Raw genomic sequence first — 21782 nt, forward strand, 5'->3', positions numbered from 1 at the left:
AATTAAATTGATGAGAATATAAACCCTCGGACGTGTGGGACAGCTGAGAGTCATACAGAAAACAACACAACACATTTTTACCCCAAGTGGGATAAGAGCAATCACAAGCCCCCAGTAACACTTTAAGCCCCTCTATCCAAATCCGCAGATGACACCACCGCTTTTATCTGCCTTTTTTTTTTTTTTTTACGGCGTGTGCTTCCCTTGATGCAACACCCCCAGACTCCCATCAGGGGCCAGGACTCGCTAATGGAGACCTCACCCCGGTGGTCCCCCGGGAGGCCGGCTGTCTGGTCGAAGGTGGAAATCGTGGTGATGGTGGTGGTCATGGTGGTGCTGGTGGTGGGGGGTGGAGGGGGTGATTCTGGGTCAGCACAAGCCTGTTAATCTGGAGATGGACAAGGTGGGGGTGTGGGGGAGACACACACACACAGCAGATGGGACCCCCTCCTCCTCTTTGACAAACTGCATTTACCTACTTAGCATGCCCCCCTGGACATGTGCGTACACACACACACACACACACACACACACACACACACACACACACACACACACACACACACACACACACACACACACACACACAGGGCCTTATCCCTCCACTGCAGCCTGCCTGCATATACAGTAAGTGCGATCATGGGTGAAAGAGACTGTGTTACCATAACCCAGATATTCTAACCCCCCATGACCTACTGGGTTACAGCTGAGGCGTTACACTCGGCAACACAATAACCCCGGCAGCACGCCACAGTCGCCGAGCAGACTACACACTGTCCTCTCGGTCCTCAGGATGACAACAGCAGCTCCATCGATAAATTAAAGATGAATGTGCGTGAACCACCGCCCTGCTTTCGTAGTTTCCCTCCTGGTTTCTCTTCCTTTTTAATGATCAGGGTGGAGATAATGTGCTCATAATATTTCTGGTTCAACTCCTTCTCGCAGCCTCCCCCCCCCCCCCCCCCCCCCCACCACCATTCCCTCATTCTTCATTCCTGTCAGTCTCGGCAATGTTTTTTTTTTTTTCTTCCCCCTTCCTGAAGAGCAGATGCAACCATTGAAAAAAAAAAGAAAAGAAAAAGAAAAACATCATTAAACTAAAATACCTCTGTGACAGCACATTTTGCTGAAGCTGTGGTTGTTATTCATGTGAAAAAGTATGAATTTGAATGATAATGCTGTGACTGTTACTGTCTGAAGCACTGATGAGTGCGACCCCAGAGAGGACGAGGAAGGAAGAAAAACAGCTCCGGGGCTGTGCTGAGGTTCTGGACTTTCCAGACCTGCTGTGATGAAGAGACGATCAGCTGGAGCAGAGACCCCCCCCCCCCCCCCCCCCCCCCCCCCACACACACACACACACACACACACACACACACGCACACACACTCCTCAAGTCACAGTTAGAGCATTTGTGCCCCCTAGTGTACATCTGTGTCCTTGCAGTTTGAGAAAACTGACAGAGATCACCATGTGCATGTTCAATGTGCAATTTTAGAATAGATGTTGTTCCTGATGCCACATGATGCTTGCTGAGGAACGCAGCGATCACATATCACATACCACCAAATTCCATCTTTACTGGGCAGCACTGGTAATATAGTGCCAAAACAACCTCTAAATGTAAACTTGAAAGTTTCTCTTGGCACAAAGTACATGTGATTATATATTTGCAAAGAAATACTACAGAAAATGAACACACGCTCACCATAAAGCCCATTTTTAATGAAACCTCCTGGTGCAAAATACAGTGAAATGTCCAAAGAAACCTCACCTATATCTGTTATACATGTTTTTACAAACTCATGGCTTTCGAGCTAATGACAGTTTATCAGCTATCGGTCATGCCAGCATGGCCGATGTCTAAGTACTATGTCAGTTACTCTTAAAAAATCTAGATTTACTCTGAAATATAAACAATTATCTTGGTGGTTTGGCCAGAATGGAGCCCCTTGTGGTCTGGTTTTGGCCCACGGGCTTTATGTTTGATACCCCTGATCTAATGAAGACTGTCTTCAGGGGCACGTATCCTTGCTGCATCCTCTACACATGGGAGAGTCTGCTGGAGAAAAATTGCAATAACAAGAGAGAGACAAGACCAAGCATGATGTGGTGAAACGATGAGTCCAGAGCTCCCGACACACAGCACAGTGAGACGACACTCATTTCCAAGTGAAATCTCCTTCCATTTCCTTCACCCTTAGTCTCAGGCTGTCCCATTATTGTTTTGTCAGGAGTTCTTGGGCTGAATGGAATCAAACACCAAGGAATGAAAATACGAAGATGGATGGATGGATGAAAGTTGTTGGCTAAAAAAATTGAAAATAAGTAGCATGTAAATTATGCCCAACTACAACCTTTTCCATCTTTCTTTCTTTTAGTCTTCTTTAAATTAAACCATCCTTAACATATTCTCACAGACATATTAATGTTTTTGCAATTTCTATGCAACCTGGAATTTCACTTACTTTGGTTAAAGTGCAGACAGAAACTTATAAACAAGAAAACTGGACATGAAACCTCTATGTACGATCTCACTGTGCTACAGATTTTAATACATTTCAGAAGCGCTCCCAGAAAGTGCAGTTTGTAGCCATTAGATGGCAGCAGATGCAAAGACCAACCTCTCTGTGCTGCCTCATAATGCAGGGAACAAGAAGTGAGTGTAAAAACCAGGTAGGAGTTTCAATCACTTTAAAGAACTACACATCATGTCCACAATCAGCATTAGACAGGTGGAGTAAATAAATACAGCGAAAAGTGTCAATATCATGTATACTATAAACTAAGTCCATGACATTTTAAGTTAGTTGGCAATATTTTCCCTCAATGAGTATTCTGAGTATTTGAGGGTGATATTTACTGCATATTCATCTACATATACACACTCAGCCCTGATTAGATCAATATTAGATTTGTCAATACACCCATCCATTCTAGTCTAAGAGGTTCTTCATCATATGCGTGCAGGGTATAAAACCCCAAAACGCAAATGAGAATCGAAGTGACCTAAAAGGTATCTCTGAAGCTCTCCTATTTGCTGTTCTTTGAAGGTGCAGCCCTCGATCCAGCAAGGCTGTTTATGTTATCTACAGCAGGTCAAAAACAGAAACAGGCTGCAGAAATCCCCGAGTTCAATAAATCCCTCAACATAAGAGTTTGCGTGTCAGGTTCAGGAATCATTGCAGAAAGAGGAGGCAGAAAACATGGCAGTGGAGGAAATGATGGGAGGGAAAGAAGGACGGATTGGATTAATTCAGTGGCGTAAAGAGAGACTTGCATCATGTCTGGGTTCTATTAAGAAAAACACTTAGAGCCAGGCGTGTGTGAGAAAGAGAAAAAGAGAGAGTCCCTAAGTACAGGAACATGACCCTGTGACCAAGAGTTAAGAGCTGAGCTGCCAAACAAAGTATGCAACTCAATAAACACGCCTCCAGGCAACCATATTTTGACATACAAGTCTTAGCAAATCAGCCAGTCGGGAAATGCACACCTGCAAAGGTTTATCGAAAGAGACGCACAAGATCCAACTGATGACGAAATCTTGTCATTTTCATTATGCAATCATGAATTGTTATCTTTGGTAATGAATGGACTTTTTTTTTAATGCAATATAAATCTAAGCTGTTAAAATCCAAGTACCGGTATGTTTTTTCCAGTCCTGACATTATCTGTGAAAGAAAACTACGAGTTCCCACAACTATATTAAATTACACGGTCCACTGCTCCCAGAGCCATCTCATCACAAAATATCTCGCGTAACATTTGAGAATGCTTTTCGTGCTGCTGATGGTTGTTGCTGAAACGCCGAGACGGCAGAAGTTGTCAGTCAACATCTGCTTGTAGTGTTTGCTCTGTGCAGACAGCTCACTTTCTTTTGGAAAGAGGCACTCGGATGGAGCTGGAAATAAACACTCGTATGCGCCCGCACGCCTTTGGAAATAAACAGTCACTCTGCCTTTTTGGAAACTAATGCTTGCACATACCAGCGAGCAAGAGTCGACACGTAAACCTCGGAGGCCTGGACACCTTGAAACGCATACAGCACATGCACCAGATCAACAGGACATTTACTGGCAAAAATAAATCCCATTAGACAAGGATAAACACTGGAGAAAGGTTTGAGGAAGTTATGACCATCCATTACAATCAGGCATGTTTGAGCACACCACTTTCAAGTCATCAGGTGAAGAATTTAAAGGATGACACCAATGCAACGGTGTCAGATCATGGACTGTCTTCAGTTTTTCTATTGGGAGTCGGCCGTGTCTGTTGTGAAACAAGATTGGTAACGTTGAAGATTCTCAGCTCACCTCATCACAAATTACACAAACATGAACGTCTCCTCATATAAGTTGTCGAGGAAGCAAAAAAAAAAGAAAAAAGAAAGAAAAAAAAATATATATATATACATACATATATACACGTATATATATGATTGAATTGACTAAGATGTAATTGTAGACATACACAATATGATGTGAAATGATGCAACCAAACACACAAAAAAGTAAAACAAACTCCTAAAAATATACAATATGATAAAATGCCATAAAAACAAATATTACAAAGCAATACCATACATCCCATAGCACAGACACTGGTGTGTTGTGGTCAAATACATTTGAAAATACAAAAAGAAAAAAGAAAAAGAGAAACCTGAACATTGCTGGGATAGATTTAAAATATTATGCACAAAACTTGCATAAGCTATATTTGATAACAGGGTCTGATTGGAGCCTCTCAAGGGCCTCATGTTTGACACCCCTGCTTTAAAGGAAAACAGTGCGAGAAAAGTGTTTTAGTGAGTGAAAATGTGGGTGTCAAAAGTGAAGAAACATTTTTTTTTATCCCTATGCTACATTCTGGCTCGTTTCTATAGCGTGTCAGCCCATTAGCCTCTTATCTGAGGAAAAGCTGATACAGGGGGTCAGCATGGCCCCGACAGCAGGGAGGGTTATCTGACTGATAGATGAGGATGCTCTGCTCCTGGAGGGGGGCCGAGGGCCAGGGGCCAGGGGGGGGGCCTCCATCTGACCTCAAGGAAAGAGACAGAGAGGAAGCCAAACAGGAGAAGGAGTGAGAGTGATGTGACAAGGGGAGATAGTGCATGATAGCTTATGGGGGCTGCTGCATGTCTGACAGAAAATGGACGATCTTAAGTTGGCAAAACATTAGCTACTGAAAAATCTGGTGGAACTGAAAAGTCTGCAAAGCCTTCAAGCTCTGCATATTCTCTGCTAAAATCCACCAGTACTTTTAAAATAGAGCATGCATTCCTCCTCACAAAGGCTGTCTTCTGCAAATCTCCTATCAAATATCGAGACACAATCTTTGAAAGAGCAGCCATACAAAGTAAAACACGCCGTCTCTACAACAAGGCCAGAGCTGGACGTCTCAGCATCAATCAATTCACCCCACACGAGTGAAACTCTCACTGCACAGCGACCAGTTACTTTCAAAACCCTCAAGTTGACTTAAACGAAGGGAAAATGTCTCCGTACAAGAGGCAAAGAGCTGGGAGACCACCAGGGATCACTTAAAACACGGCATGAATATGAAGCCCACGCTCACATGCACGTTTCTGGGATTGTCAGCTGTCAGCTCGATTGGTGTTTCTACACTCCAGTGGGCACAGCTCGGACAGGATGTAAAGAAGTGAAGAAATCTTGGAGGCCACTTATCCACCAGCGCATTGGACACAATTGATCCTGTTGCTCATCATTTTTAAATGAATGACACCAATTAATTGGAACGAGGGGCTCGGCAGGCACAAGCCACAGGCTTTAAACCTGCGATCCTGATTACTGCTCACGCTGACCTCCCAAGCAGAAGGCACATAATTGCGTCCTCTTGCATTTGAAAGTCACATTAAAGGGCTGATAATGGAGTTCTGGCTCGGACAAAAAAGGATCACTGGAGCGGACGGGAGGAACAACGGATCTGTCTTCGGCCGGGGGAGGAAATTGGTATCGGCTTGATTCATGGCAAAGCCCACAAAAGATGTGCAATCCACTAGCATCCATTGTTAACGGTGTGTTGCTTTTGAAAAGGCCAAAAATACCTGTTTTTTTTTTCACTTCTTCTTCTTCTTCAAAAGAACTGTTTGAGGAAAATACTGGTGTGGAGATAATGGGGTCGGTTTTGTGACGAAACCCAAGCAGTTCGGAGCAGGATGTGCTATTCAAGAAACAGAGTGACAAGGGGGAAAAAAAACATGTCCTGACTTTGTATGCTGACACAAGCCGTGCCACAAAATATTATATATAAGATTTGCTTTCTTGGAGATTTTACAAAACAAATTATTTAAAAGTTGGAAATTCCCAAGATGGATGAAAGAAACATCAGAGACAAATTGGAAGTACAAAGGCAGAAGCAGTAAAAGTGAAAGATGTGAGACGCTGAGATGAGAATGGAGACTCTCATGGGAATTACAGACTTGCAGTGGAGTCATCTATTATCTATCGCTGCTTTATCCGGGTCAGGATACCAAAGCCTCTTTCCATACCTGGCAGACCATCAGACAGACAATTACACATGTAGGCACCAATTATACTGACCCTGCCCAAAATAATTCAATTCGTTCACTCACTTAATTCTAAGAAGAAAGCACCCTGAGAAATGCACAATGGTGAAACTGACCTTAAACCTTTGACCACAAAATCTTTACAAAAGAGTGGCCATCCATGTTAATGTTAAACATGATCAATTCAAAGTTTTCCTGACATGCTGTGTGAGAACAACCAAAGGCTTGAAATCCAACACGAATCATAGAAATCCAAGAGTGTGACAGCAGAAAAAATTACAAATATACTGTTTAAACTGTTTAGATAGAGAAGTAGTATCTTGTAACCTCAAGAGGAGCAAGAATGAAAGAGGAGTTTAATCAGATTGAAACAGAGATGCTACTAACTGGGACAAAAATGGCAAAAGTTGCAAAAAAAAATAAAAGAGGAATTTAATCATTTTCGTTTCAAACCTTGTAGTTTCCACCTCGTTTATGTGGGGGAAATGAAAGTTTCAGTCGTTGGCTCAGTCTCCTGCAGGTGCTTGTTTGCAGCAGCTTTCTAAAGTATCACCGTTAATGAGCTCCCCACGGAAACCTCTGCTAAGCGGGTCACGAACTGTTGCAGGCACCAGAGCGTTCGTAACCCCGCCGTGCTTGACCTTCAACCTCACCCCCGCCCCGCGTCCTTGCCACATAATCTTGGGAAAGTCTAAAGCCTGACTGGAGGGTTGATAGCACATGGGAAACAGGCTTACCTGCCACACAGATGCGCCGTAATTAAAGTTTGGTATTTTCACGCTTCAGGTCTAAGTTTCTGAGGGGTCACAGCTACCAGGACAAGCCAATAACTATCCAAACGTCACTGTTAAATAAAGTCAGTGCAGGACGCACAGGGACAACTCGTTCAGAAATGTTGAAAATAGTCTTTTTTTATCTAATTATTGAAAATTCGTGCCTTTTTCAAGTAAACCTGCAGTGTTGAGAATGTGTCACCCCCAGGTGCCAGTGACAGGTATTGCACAATGTCAGCCAATTGCAATCGGTACACCTTTACCATCAAGGCGATTGTAAAACAAATGTTGTGCAGCAGGACTGCAATGATATACAACTGATAATTAATAAGATGCATGCAAGTGGATATTATTATTGTCGAAAAAAACTGGAAAGAGTTTGATTTAACTGTTAGTTGGGTTTTTGTGGCCATTGCTACCTCTCAACACCCCGATACAACTCTTGGTATCACGAGGTCTGTGTAATAAATAGACTTCGTTTGGTCCAATTGCATGTTGAAAGGTGTCAGCAAGGTGTTTCACTTTAGGTGATTGGATATCGGTCAGATACTCAACGTCTCCCCCGAGGGTGTTTTTTTACAGTGACAAATGTAAAGTGGGCTGCAAATTATGTACTAAGTTGGTGCCAATTGGTGATCTGACTTTATAGTGGGGGGTCGCACACTCAGTAATTAGAAAAGGATGCTAAGTGGTTAACCCTCAGTTAACCCCTAATTTACACTCACACGACTGTAGTCTGATTTACAGCAGCTCTAAACAAGGCTTGTGGAGGCCAAATAGATCCGCGTCAGACATATTCACACAAAAACCATGGGAAATACATACATACTTAGATTATTCTTTATAAACGAAAGGTAGAATGAGATAGTCCGGCACTTGCCAACGCAGAGTTGTGTGTATATATATATAAAAGCCTCTCATATTGATAGATTCAACTGTGACAGTGAGTTAATACAAAAAATGCAGGAAGTTAAATAGTAAGAAAGTAATTCCTAGAATTGCAAGTATCCAAATATTTCATACTTCAAAAATATGAAATAGTGCTCTATAATAGTGCTGTGAGCATTACAAGTTTGCTCAATATAAAGAGACAAACGACTGTTATGCACAGTTCACTCACAGACGATATTACGCAAAATACGGATGCAGTTATTTGGCATTGAAAGGCTTCATGAGTGCGTCTCTGCGCTGAATGCACGTGGTTAATTTTGATGTAAAGTTCTGTGCTACAGTAAACATGATTATGACAATCAATGCACAATTTAAAAAGCTTGAAAACACGATACGCGTTAGTGCCGTGGTTTGTATTATTCTTGCAGGCGACTATGCACAGTTGTGGCAAATTGCCCCTACAGCTGTATCACACACCACATCCCATACAGTACATCCAGTTTGCATGTGAATGAGAATCTGAAGCTCTTAATTAGGTCAGGCAGTGCAGGTGACCAGCTCAGAAAAGCAAATCCCACATACATCTGCTTTATTATTTATGCACACATGCACAGCATCCTCATATCCTCTACAAACTGAATAAAGAACAAACTCTGAAACTGTCACAACAATTACAACTTCAAAAAGATACAATTTACTCTGACGAGATTACGTTTTTTATAAATCATGTGAAGGATTTCCTTAATTAAAATATCATCCCTACTTTTGTAGCTCACATTGGACAGAAGCAACACTGGAGAGCAGTAGAAGGAAGTACTTACCTGCAACTATATACTTGTGAGCTTCAGCAGGCAATGAGGGGAAGAAAGAAGAATAAAATAAAAAGAACAGTTAGTGAAATATTAGATTGCACAGATACAGAACAGATACAAGATTTGGAAAGCAGGACTGAAACAAAGCTGTGGATAAGCTTGGGATGGATTAATGACAGCAAGTAGAAGGATGATGATGATGATGATTAATTACCCATGTCACTGGGGGGGGGGTATTCATATAAATCTTTGCATTTTTCAAAGTACCTTCCACTCAAAGTTTCCAATCATCCAAGCAGTTCCATCATGTAGATTTAAAATGTAGCAAAGGTCAAGACATAGAAAACAGGGTGAAAAACCAATGAAGACACGCTGGCCCACCATTATCGAGCCGGTGTGCCTCAGCAAAGCCTGGCTCGCTCACGCACTGCTAACAGAGAAGCACCCGGAGACCTCCAGAATCACAAGTCTAGCTCACCTCCTCCATCTTTCTCACACACACACACACACACACACACACACACACACACACACACACACACACACACACACACACACACACACACACACACACACACACACACACACACACACACACACACACACACACACACACACACACACACACGCACACGCACACGCACATGCACACACACACACGGGCTTGCACAGGACTGTCAATCTGCTGTTTGCCCAGCTGATGCAGATTGAGGGGAAGCGGTGTTGACGGGGCAGATGAGAGGCTCATCCATAAAAGATGGGCTGAGCTCAGCCAGGGAGCTGTTTACTGGGGGAATAACAGAGAAACCACAGAGTTGCCTCCATCGATTATTAACCAGGCACACGGGGAGACACTCCGTCTGTGTCCAGGCAAGCATATCGGCATCGGATCAAATTCTGCCTGTCTTACAGGAACTGTCGACAAATCGCAATATTCGCTTTTGGATGGCCGCACCTGTGAGGAACTTGGACGAGATGCACTGTTACGTCATAGCAGTAACATTTAAGTTTCATTATGAGAGCTGCATCCAGGAAAAGTGCAACATCCACAAAGAAATATGTGATATAATAAAACCCTGTTTCATCATTGGAAGTTGTTAAATTGATATTGAACAACTAGCTTACGACAGTTGATTGAGTTTAATGAAAATGTTGAGAGTTAATTTATTGCATTAAAAAATGTACTTCATGGAAAATCTAGATTTTGTCAACAGTTAGGTAGATTAAGCCTAACATGGTATGATCATCCAGACATGTCTTTATGAATTTGTTTTCATCATATGGCACTTTTCTAGAAAGTCTTCCAACTGTCGTTAACTGTGTTAATGCTGCAGCATTAACAAATCTTAAAGGTTTTTTCAGGTGATCTAAACAGTCACACCTCCATCAAGCATAGGGACGTTTCATTAAAAGTTAATCAAGTGCAACACCATTAACAGGGAACCACACAGAAAATGCAGCACAATAACTTCACACCCGGACTAAACAGGTGTTTTGATGGGTTTTGTCCCGGGGCGGGTATTAGCCGAGTGTCAGCTTTCCTCCTCTGTTCCACCCTATTGCATTTCTCTTATCCTGCTTTCTCTGCTCTCGTCTTGATCCTCATTATTCTACACTGGGGTCTTTGAGGGAGCAAACGGTCTATTATCCAAAGATGGAGCTTAAGACAACTTAAAGCTCTGGAGGAGTGGCTATTTATTTGGGTTGAAAGACAGAGAGAGAAGGAGGGAGTGTGTGTCTGGCCTGGCGTTCCCATATCACTTAGGCTAATGTGATTAGGGCGAGTGAGAGGGGGAGTTCATTTAGCTCTGAGTGTGTTGGTCGGCCCAAAGTGATTCATGTCCGGGAGAGACGAGGGGAGGCGGACGGAGCGATGTGACCGGTCACAGGACTTCCAAGACGACTCAGAGTGCCAAAATGAATGCACATGACTGGTCACAGAAATACTCACTGCTCGCATCTAATGACAATTAGGTTACACTTCATTATAGTCGCATTATTTTATTCATTTAGTTGTCAAATATCAATTCACAAATGAAGAAGTAAAAGGTAGTGCAATCAATGAATTCTATGAAAGATATTTTACTACACTCAAAGTTGAGTTAAGTATGTCTGGATCTTACACAAGCAATGGTTGGAGGGACTGAGGGATCAGACGCAGATATGAACAGACTGAAGTATATTGGTTGGTTTGCAATACAATTGGAACCGCAATCCGCTGAAACGAGTTTTCTCCTCAGGGTGACTGGCTTCACTTTTTGTCACAGCTTGAGCTCGAACACACCAAGAGGACCTGAGAGGTGTTTTGGATCTCTGACGAGAACTCCCCTTAGTTACCCCCGATTAGAGGTGTACGAGGTATTTCGATGAGATATCGTATTTCAATGGACTTTATTACACGGGATATGAAAGAAGAGTATTTGCAAAAATTAAAGAGATTGTGTGCGAGTGTGTGTGTGTGTGTGTGTGTGTGTGTGTGTGTGTGTGTGTGTGTGTGTGTGTGTGTGTGTGTGTGTGTGTGTGTGTGTGTGTGTGTGTGTGTGTGTGTGTGTGTGTGTGTGTGTGTGTGTGTAGGGCCTCAAAAGTGGCAGATCGACCCACTGGTCTCTTGAATAGCTTTTGCCATGCTGCCACCCACCCATACACACACATAATACGGACAGGCCCAGAATGTCAATGACACTTCACCCGATGCTCTCAAAAGTGTCCTCTCTAAACAGAAAGTTTGCCAACAGTAAGTCTTTAAAGGGCAGAAAAATAAATGCATCATATTCTGTACTTTTTCTTTCCGTTATTGCAGTAAAAGATATCAATAGACACACGAGGGCTTAAATAATGTCAAAGGATATTTGCCCGTCAGCTGTAGAGCAAAGAGTGAACCTCTCTTCACAAAGACTACTGTCCCCTCTTAATACCCCCCCCCCCGCCCTCCTTAAAAAAGGAAGGATTTTACAGACAGGAAGAAAAATGTGTCGTCCACCCCCCGTCTCCTTCCCCAGCTCTATTGTACACTTTGAAATGCCTCCCTGTGTTTTCACATTAGCTTCAAGGGGGGAACCTCCGTATTTGTCAAAAAGTGGGAAGTCAATCTTTCACATGCCAACAGTCCTACGTACTCAAAGTTTGTCTTTCAGTTGCAGAACTAGAAGGGATCTGTACAGATGTGGATAGTAAAAATAAAATCACTTTTTAAGCTTTTTAAATGTCAAGGCCATTCTTGGCGCAAAATGAATGTTGGAACCTAACAAAACGTTCTTTTTATATATATATATGATTTTAAAATAATTTGCATTTACACTATCCAGGATATGTCCCAGTTCTACTTCTGGTTCTGAAATTTAAAGTGAGAATAAAGTACATTTTGTTTGCTCAATTCTGTATGCTTTGAGTAAAAGTTCACACTCTTTAAAAGTCACAGAGTGGTTTTGTCTGAGTCACAGCAGTCACCCTCCTTCAGCCTCTCTCAGCCTCGCACTAAGAAAATAGAAAAATGAAAAAAGTAATTAGATAAGATTATCCTTGATTTAGATCCACATCACATGTAATGCCTCACTCTCTAAAATGACACAAATCTAATACATTTTAATCAATAGAGGTTATGGGCATCATCAGACGGACATAAAAGCAGCCCTTCAAGATCACTCCTTCAAAAACGATGAATTGAATTTTAAGACAACATATGAGAGTCTGGACTGGAGAGCCTTTAGGTCAGACACACAAATATTCCTAAGAACTGTCGAAAGGGGGAGATTTCTAAGGGTCTTGCAGCGGCGACGGTATTTTCTCACACACAGGACACTGTGGGTTGTAAAAAGTCCTATCAGTTTCCAGCTGTGAGGTGTATACAACCCTTTCACCGTCCCCTCCTTTTCTCCAACACTTGAATAAATAAGAGGCTGAGAAATGGGCCGGAGGGGCGAGAGAGGAAGAGAAAGAGAGGAGGGAAGGATCCCTTTGGTACTTGTTTACCTCATGCAACACATCCTTCATGTCGCCCCAATTTACGTGGCCGGAGCGGACTTTGCCAAATAACTGCTGGCCGAGAGGAAAAAGGAGAAGCCGAGGCTGCCCTGCTTATTTTCATTGTGGCGGATTTGCCTCAGCTTACAGGAAATGAGGCTTGAGCTGATGAGGTCACGCCGATTGAGAGTTACCATTTCTGCCTATCCCTCATGCTTTGAACCCCTTGCTGTTTCCTTTTATTTATTTGTGGGATAAAGCTTTGGAGGTGAGTCCTGATCTGGCTGCTTCTTCGTGAGAGGCTCAGATTAGGTCTGTGTGAGTGTTTACTTAAAGACTTGGTTGGGATTAGCTAATCTGTGTGCCCAGGGGCCACTTTAAATCTAGTAATGACATATTTGCATATGCTGTGATTATACAAGTAAAAAAAAAAATTTTTTTAAGCAAAAATGCAAAAAAGGTTTCCTTTTGCTCAAGCAGGATTTTAATCACAACAGCATAATTTCACGCTGCGCAAATTTTCAGCTCCTCTGTGTACCAGGGTCGCCTTTATTAATTTAGTGCGAGGGAAGAGATTAGAAACCCCTGAAGCTGACATGATATAGACTGAAAAAGCCACAGCTACAGGCAGAATAAACTCAGTGTGGATTTTTACTATTTTGTTTGGTTATGAGTCAGATGAGCTTTCTGCACAGTCTAAGATAAGAGTACATCTACAAGTGCAAGTGGCGATTTAAAGAGATTCCTGACTGGAACTTTCCCAACAAATGAAAACGTTTTGCTTTCCAGACTCCCTTGAGGCTCGTCTCTTCTCACCACTCATCACAGCGATAGCGTGAATCCGGCTCCTTGTTGGGGAGGGACTGTTATCCATGCTCTGTGCTGAAGGCTCTCACTCCCAGGCGGACATTTTTCTCCGTCCAGATCCAGCTGGATGTGGAGGCAACTCCGTGTTAACACTCCTCCCCCGTTTTCCCTTTGCATCCAGCACCTGATGACATTATGGAGCGGGGTCCAGCTGACAGCCCCCACGTTCCTGACATTCCAACTGCAGCGAGAGATGCCAGCCTCCCCTCAAACTCACAATCTGTATAACTTTGTGGAGTCAGTCTCTGCATAGAAAGCTACATCTGAATATGAAATCTTGACAAGAGCTAAATCTGAAAAGCCCATCACTTACTCTTGGCCTCATTCAGCAGGTAGTTATTATGGGCTACCACTAAATTACAGCTGCCTACTTATTCAGCTGTTGCAAATACATTAAAAATAAAAAAAGGGCAACTGGATTATGAGTTTGGCTCTAATAAAAACTGAAGTACAGTAAGTGCCTTAGGTTCTTAGAAATAGGCTGACCACAAATTGGTATTGATATGTTTTGACTCATTTTGGTTTGAATGTGTGGTACACTTTTTATAAATTCACAGCACAAAATCATCCAGTCAATCCCAATAAGTAATACAAGTGAGCAGGAGGGTACCACAAGAATAAACACATTAATCATGCTCGGTTTAGGCCCCATTTACACGTTTGTGAAAGTGCATCAGTTTTGCATTTTAGTTTCAAAAAAGGTAGGCGATTACACTGCAGCATTTTGAAAACAATGTCCATTTAAATGGAAACGACAAAAACGAAAAAAAAAGTTGTGTTTTTCCATGGAGATGGAGATGGTGCATTTTCACAAAGTTCCACTTTGGAAGCCGTCTTCAAAAAGTTAAACTTTCAGTGACTCTGAGCATCGTTGTGTAAACAGGCCTTAGTAAGACTTGTTGAAATGTGCGAGGTGTAGGAGAATAGTGGAAGGGTTGGCTTTGGCTCAAAACAAATCCATTTGTCATCTGAACTTGGGAGACAGTAGGAAATGTGTGCTGTCCATGACTGGTCATCATTGCGCTTCCTATCAACTGTAGAGTAATGACTAATTTGAATGAGTGCATACAGTATGTGCAAAAGCAGATGATTTTACAAGCAACCAAAGCATGCATGGAAGTCAGAAGGCTTCAAGTGGGAAAAGTAGATTCTACAGTCATGTACTGAAACTTTTTTATTAAGATGAATAGGTATGTCGTTTTGGATACAGTTGAAAACAGAAACACTGTGTCAGTTATTTTTTGTTTTTTATAACTCTTATAAGCGAGTGAAGCAAAACCAAGAAGCATCACAGTATCCAAAGAACCTCTTCAGTACAAATACATATTCAGTGAGACTGATGATTGATGGGAACTGTGAGCTCAGATGACGATCGTAGGATTCTGGCATCGTGACAAGAAGATTGCACGTTTTCACGTTCAGCAGTTTGTGTTTTTAGAAGTACTGTAATGTTTGTATTCCTTCATGAGTGAAATGAAGAATTATCTCAACCCATCCTTCACATTTTACAGACGAGCTCGATGCCAAAATTGTTGAAAATTTTACAAGTTTTCTTTTCAAAACTTTCCTCAACAGCAGAATGTTGTTACAAAAGGTACTGTGGATGTAAAGGTACATTAATGTGCATATACAGTATGAAGCATTGATCAGCGGGGAACGTGGGTCATCTTCCAATCACATGGTCAGCGGTTAAATACCCCCATCTCGCCCTGCTCATGTGTCCTTGGGAAAGACAGTGTCAGCCCAGTTTCCCTTGATTGTCTTTTGTGCGCCTCACATGCATGGCAGTCGCCATCGCCATTTGTGTGTGTATATCTGTGTGCAATTTCATAAGTGAAACGACTAATCACACAGTAAAAAAAAGTCCTACAACAGCAAAGATCCATTAGGCATTCACAATGTATGGGAGTTCTTTGGCATCGGGACAATTTCGGGGTGCTTGAAAAGACAAAATACGCGATCCACGCATCTATCAAAGGAGAAAAGCGTGATCTGGCTTTTAAAGGCGACACGAGCCGGCTCCAAAAAGTGCCATCTCATATTACACTTGTCAGGTCTTCCTTGACAGCTGAGCAATGAAGGCTTTGTCCCAGACGCATTCATCAAACCGATCGCTAGCATGAGTCCACTATTTAGTAGCAGCTTGGCACAGGCGTCGCTTCTCATGGTTCTCGCTGAGTAATTCAGCCGAGCAGTTAATGTCAGCACGGCCAAAGTCAGACAGGCACATGGAGATGAGAAGTCGTGGGGCCATCTATAAAGCTCTGAATCTAGTCATGCTCTCCATTGCCAGCACTGATGTCACTGAGTCCATTGCCCCACCCCCACTTTGGCTGTACAGCGTCCCATCCTCCATCCCAGGAGCACAGCCGTCCTCACTGTTGGCTCAACATACTGATCCATTAATGGACCCACAAGCTTGCACCAATAAAGGGAATGGCTTTTAATTCAGCCAATTAACAAGATAGTAAATTCATCAGCAGAAGGAGAGATTTGTGGAATTAGAGAGAACAAGCATGAAGGTGAGGAAAAGATGAGAAGAGGACAGGGAGCATCAGCTGTCACATAATCCACTCGGGAAACTCAACACATGAACACAAGACCAAAACATTTGGCTGGAATCACACACGCACCCGCACCCACACCCACACCCACACCCACTCCCACACACACACACACACACACACACACACACACACACACACACACACACACACACACACACACACACACACACACACACACACACACACACACACACACACACACACACACACACACACACACACACACGCTCATCTGTAAAAAAAAAGTTTGATCCAATCTTGAGAGATGTGAACTGATGATGAATGTGGGCTGAAGTGATTAGGCAGCAGGCAAAGGACGCGCAGAGGTCGGTAAGAGAGGAGCACAACGTCCTTGCTTGCTGACGTGCTCAGGCACTCGGCAGATGAGAGGATATTATAATCTGATTCATGTGCGCCCACAAGCAGAGAGAGCTGTGGGATCAGAGCATTGGTTAATGAAGAACAGCCTGGTGTATTAAAAAAAGCAAACGCCCATTGACGGTCCTGTCAGGTTTCCTACTGAAACAAATTAGACAGATATCGGCTCAAAGCTGAAGACACGTTCCTGCGGGGAGTCTTCCTCCATGTATGATTAAAGGCTCACGAAGGCATGAGAGTCAGCATTTTTCAACAAGTCAAACATAAAAATAAGTGAAAGTAATTATCTTGACTGGACTCTTAATCCACTTAGCATGCAATCCTGGAAAGCTTAAGGGCAGCAGGTGTGCAGCTCCAATCCTCACTGAGAAGTTTACGCTGGATGTGAAGCGACTGACAAAGTTTATTAGCAACAATTCTGGAAAATTCAAGCAAACATCAAGTCCTGCAAAAAGGTTTGGGGATGATTGTTTAGAAGGCGGTTTAAGGCCTTCTAATAATGCATTGGTTTTATGTTTTTGTTTCACAAAACGTTTGCGTTTACATGGCAAAGTTTTCAAAACGTTGTCTGTTGATGGAAACATCAGAAACGCTCGAGTTGGATTGCTACTCCGGGTGACCGTCAACCATAAATCTACCAAGGTCCAGGAGAATATGCACTGGGAGTCATCACACTATTGTTGTTATTGTTCATCTACTCGCACATGTGCAGAACAACTATTTTGTTCGGCCATGGTGCCATGCGCAGTAGCAGCGTTTCAGATAAGTTGCATGTTCCCCGTTTCCACAGAGACGAGTTGAACCGTGTGCAAAAAGTTGTGTTTTCCCCCCGTTTCCATAGTAACAGAATCATAGCTTTGTCAAAAAAGTCCACCTTGGGTGCCATTTTCAATACATTGCGTTTTGAGAGTCCAATCACTATCGTGTAAACGGACACCCAAAACACAAAAACATTCCTAAATTCCTGAACGCAACGTTCAGTTTGAGGAGTCATCACTTTCCTGTTTTGGGTTTTCAGGTGGAAATGTATAGGAATGCCTAATTTAGACAAATAGAGAAATGTCAGACTGAGGCGGAAGGTCATTTGGAAGAAATAAACATCTGCAGTTTTGAGATTATATAGTTATTTTTGAGTCTTTCTCCCTCAAAATGAAAATTCTCTCCAAAACTATCTTCACCTGATTAATAGAAAAACAAGTCAAAACGTCTGCCAGTTTTCCTTTTCCTTCTTATCCAGAATATATCAATACTGCATGATGTTGGCCTTATTTTTAAATACTTGGAGCTTCTTTCTACCCAGCAGATGAAAAAAAACAAACAAAAAAACTGCTGAAACTAATATTTCCGTGCAGCCCCCCAAAAAACATGTATGAGCATGAATGCATGTAAACTATTGAGATTTTTGTATCCGGACAGAAGTTTAATAGCTGTTATTATCCGTACTTTCTTTGAATGGACCGCACCTTCATCTGACATGTCATTAATATCCATAAATGTCAGGGTCTTTAGTGGGGAGACATTGTTTCTCCATTCTCCAGTGGGAAAACAGAATGGGATGTGGACAAAGCTGCTGTTTTTGTCTTGTGTGGGCCAAGATAAAGCACCCAGTGAAAAGGTTGCCATCCATCTTCATCCGCCTGGCATGTGCTTTAGTTACTTCCGCCCTCAGTGTAGCCCGTCTCTTTTCTGCTCCCCTTGTACGTGTGTGCTTGTGCGTGCGTGTTTTGTAAGTAGCGCAGAGGTTAATGAAGTGCATCCACCTTTCGTCCTCCCCAAAATGAAACAGACTTCATTAAGCAGTCAGGGTAATCCCATGCTGGTACGACCAGGCATGGCCCAGCACAGGTAGACACCTGGAAATGGAAATCTTCATGAACTTTTGTTCTTCCCCAAGGTTTAAACGCCGACTGAAACCAGATTCAGCTTCTCAGGCTAATGAGAAGAATCCTCAAAGCCGACGCCTTCGTAGTGTTTCGGGCACATTGGTCTGACGGTAACCAATATGAGGAGAAAACATGTTGCAGCTGTTGAAGTCAGCGCCACGATCTGACTTCTCTTTTCAGCTTCCTCATCACCGTCTTCTTTTCCTCTCTCTCCCTCCACCCTTTCCTCTCTCTCTCTCTCTCTCTCTCTCTGTGCATCCTTTCATCTCAACCTCCCACGCATTTCGGGTCACCAGGGAAGCAATCGTCTTAAGTGTTCTGGCTGACAATGAGAGCTGATGAGAAACCGTCTTGTGAGTGTTGGCTGGCTCAGGTAAGCTCCTGAGCCGCCCTGCACTGCATACAAATGCAGGACAAGCAACTCATCTCTACCTTCTCTTTATCCTCTCCCTCGCTTGCTGCAAGTTTCTATCTAATTATGAAACCCTGTGCAAAGGGAAACTCACATATACGCACCTTGAAATCACATGTCCACACAGAATGGGAATCGAGATCAAGAGTCGACACGATTCGACTAGTTTCCGTTAAAAAAAAGAAAGAAAAAGGTGTAGCATTCAAGGGTGGAGGCAGCGATTTGTGTACCCTTACGATCCAGACTGGTTGGATTATACTAATAACGCAATATGTTGGACTTTGATTTCTATCCCAAAATAAGCAGACGTCACTATGCAGTTGAATTAAGACTGTCAACTCGGCGAGATCACGTCGATTATTACGAAGATTAGTATAAGTATGCGACACTCCCTGACTTTGATGTGAAGCCTTTGGTTTTTATTGTTGTCATTTTTTGTTTGGTAGCTCTTTAACTACTGAGCTTGTGTTTTAAGCTGGAGAATGGTTTGTTCAGTTGAGTATTTGTGTCTGCGGACAAAATTACATTACATAGGTTTTGGTGTTGTGGATTTATTTGGTTGGTTATTGCTTCAATACTGTTGTACTTGATGTTCTCTTGTTTAATTTCATGTGTACCTTCATTAAATATTTCCATGAGTGTTGTTTTATCTGCCAAGAGTCAAGGGCCCTGTTTATACATTTTCAAGTGAACTCAAAGCCTTTCTCAAACGAAAAAGCAAACAACGATGAACCACTTCTGTATAAACCGGGCCTATGAGCAAATGCAGGGTACAACAGTCTTCCGAGCATTTTTTTTCATTAATGAAACAATTTAATAATTTTTTTTAATTGTTTCTAAAAGTCATTCTTCAGAGTAAGCAGGTTAAAACTACAAATTGTGAAAAAAAACATGGTAGTTTTTTTTTTTAGATTATTCAATTACAGCTTAATTGCTTTACCATCTCTTGCAAAAGTATAGTCATCCAGGTCATACATAAGCACGACAAGCCTGAATGTGTGTTTGCATCCACTTTCATCCCACGCACCAAATCAACTCATGCTGTATTCAGTCGCAATGCATTTCGTAATCTGTTTCGACCAACAACCTAAAAAGTGATGAACCTGAATACAAGCTGAAGGTCTTTCTCAAAGTCACTCTAATGCTTTTACAGCCACTTTTGAAGCGGAGGTCTTTACCCGAGATAAAAACTATGAGCTAAAAGGTGAGACTTGCTTGCTGACTCGATACATCTTTCAAACAATCTCCTGAGCCTAAGAGACGCTGGTTCAGCCATCGCCTGAGAATCAGAGCAGTGTAATCTGGAAAGTAAAAAATGATCCTTCCTCCAGCAGCTGGAGTGCAATTTAGCTTTCAGACGGATTGATTTGTTTGATTTTACATCAGCGGTCTTCATCCATCCGTCCAAAAACCAGCTGTCTAAACTGAAAAAGAAAAAAAACAAACAAAAAAAACCCACCACAAGCAAGAATTTGGAGCCTCCAAACTGCTCTGAACACAACTTCGCCCACGGACAAGCCCCTGCACGGCCGTGCTCTCCGACGAGTTGCCGTGCAAGAAAAATAACTCCGCTGACAACTGTGGTCGACGGAGGACGCGACACGTGGAAAACTAATGACAGGTGTGACAGATTGACGACGGCAACTTGATAAACTTTTTCGTTCTGGAAGCTGGAGTCAGCTAATCAATCTTGCCGGTGCTTCCTCCGCCTCAGACAGGCTTCATTAATGAATTGACTTGAAGACGGCAGTAACTTATGAACGCTTTGTCGCACATCCAGTTGCTTGCCTTCAATAGTTCGCCTATCAAACACCAAATCATGACATGACACACAACTATACATAAACCATGTAGCACAAAAGGAGCCGTACAGAATAAACTGTGAGCAGGTTAATGATGAGCAACGTCACTGAGTTGATGAGACTCCAGTGAAGAGCCATCGCCATCTGATGACGGACCCAACAAGTACATGTTGAAGCCGGTGTATTTTGGAAAATGTCGACCTTGGAGGTCATTTACTACAAAAGTTTTGTGTTTTCCCCTGAGAAAGATGTGTAAATCGGGCTTTAAGATGATCAACACACACTCATACTCCTTTGTTTTTCATGTTATAGTGTAGATTTTTAAACCATGAAGTATATGTGTTAAGACTAACATGCCACAACGATTAAAGTGGTTCACTCAAACCTAAATAAACATGAATGACATTGTAGCACTTTAAAACCTGACTAAATGTAAATATATCACGGCCGTTCAATATTACATAGTGACTCCACACCTGCCACATTACGGCTTTCATCGCATCGCAGCTGCCCTCACACACCGTTTCAGGCATTTTCACTAAATCTCAATCCAATTCATAATTGTTTTTCATGGTGGGAAACCTAAAGCTGCTCGATGAAGCTTTCCTTCTTCTGGATTTTAGGACTCTCGCACCAGATCACTCTATTAGCAAACACGGCCAGGCTCTTGTATAATGGACCAGGAGAGGGATGTATAATCAGTCTAATTGGCTCTGGGAGGATTTAATAACCTCACAAAATTGTCATGTCACGAACCACTAATTAAATGCTGTAATCAAAATGCTGCCCCATAGACTGAGTTTCTGATGCGCTCCTGTCCAACAGCCATGTCTGCGGGTTAGAATGAGGGGGGATGGCGACGGTCCACTGACCCGCCCCTCCATCCCATCACCGTGGGTCGGAGCAGGTGT

The 21782-nt window shown here is 42.6% G+C and overlaps 1 protein-coding gene across 1 annotated transcript in view; it reads right to left on the reverse strand.

Moving 5' to 3' along the window:
* The window catches only part of agrn (agrin), a 318771-nt gene that overhangs the window by 239714 nt on the left and 57275 nt on the right, over nucleotides 1-21782 (reverse strand). The window contains exon 3 of the mRNA XM_080496608.1: nucleotides 9012-9032. Coding sequence (XP_080352734.1) covers nucleotides 9012-9032 — 21 coding nt within the window. The remainder of the gene's footprint in view (nucleotides 1-9011; nucleotides 9033-21782) is intronic.

The sequence above is a fragment of the Blennius ocellaris genome, assembly GCF_963422515.1.
Source record: "Blennius ocellaris genome assembly, chromosome: 5".
NCBI lineage: Eukaryota > Metazoa > Chordata > Actinopteri > Blenniiformes > Blenniidae > Blennius > Blennius ocellaris.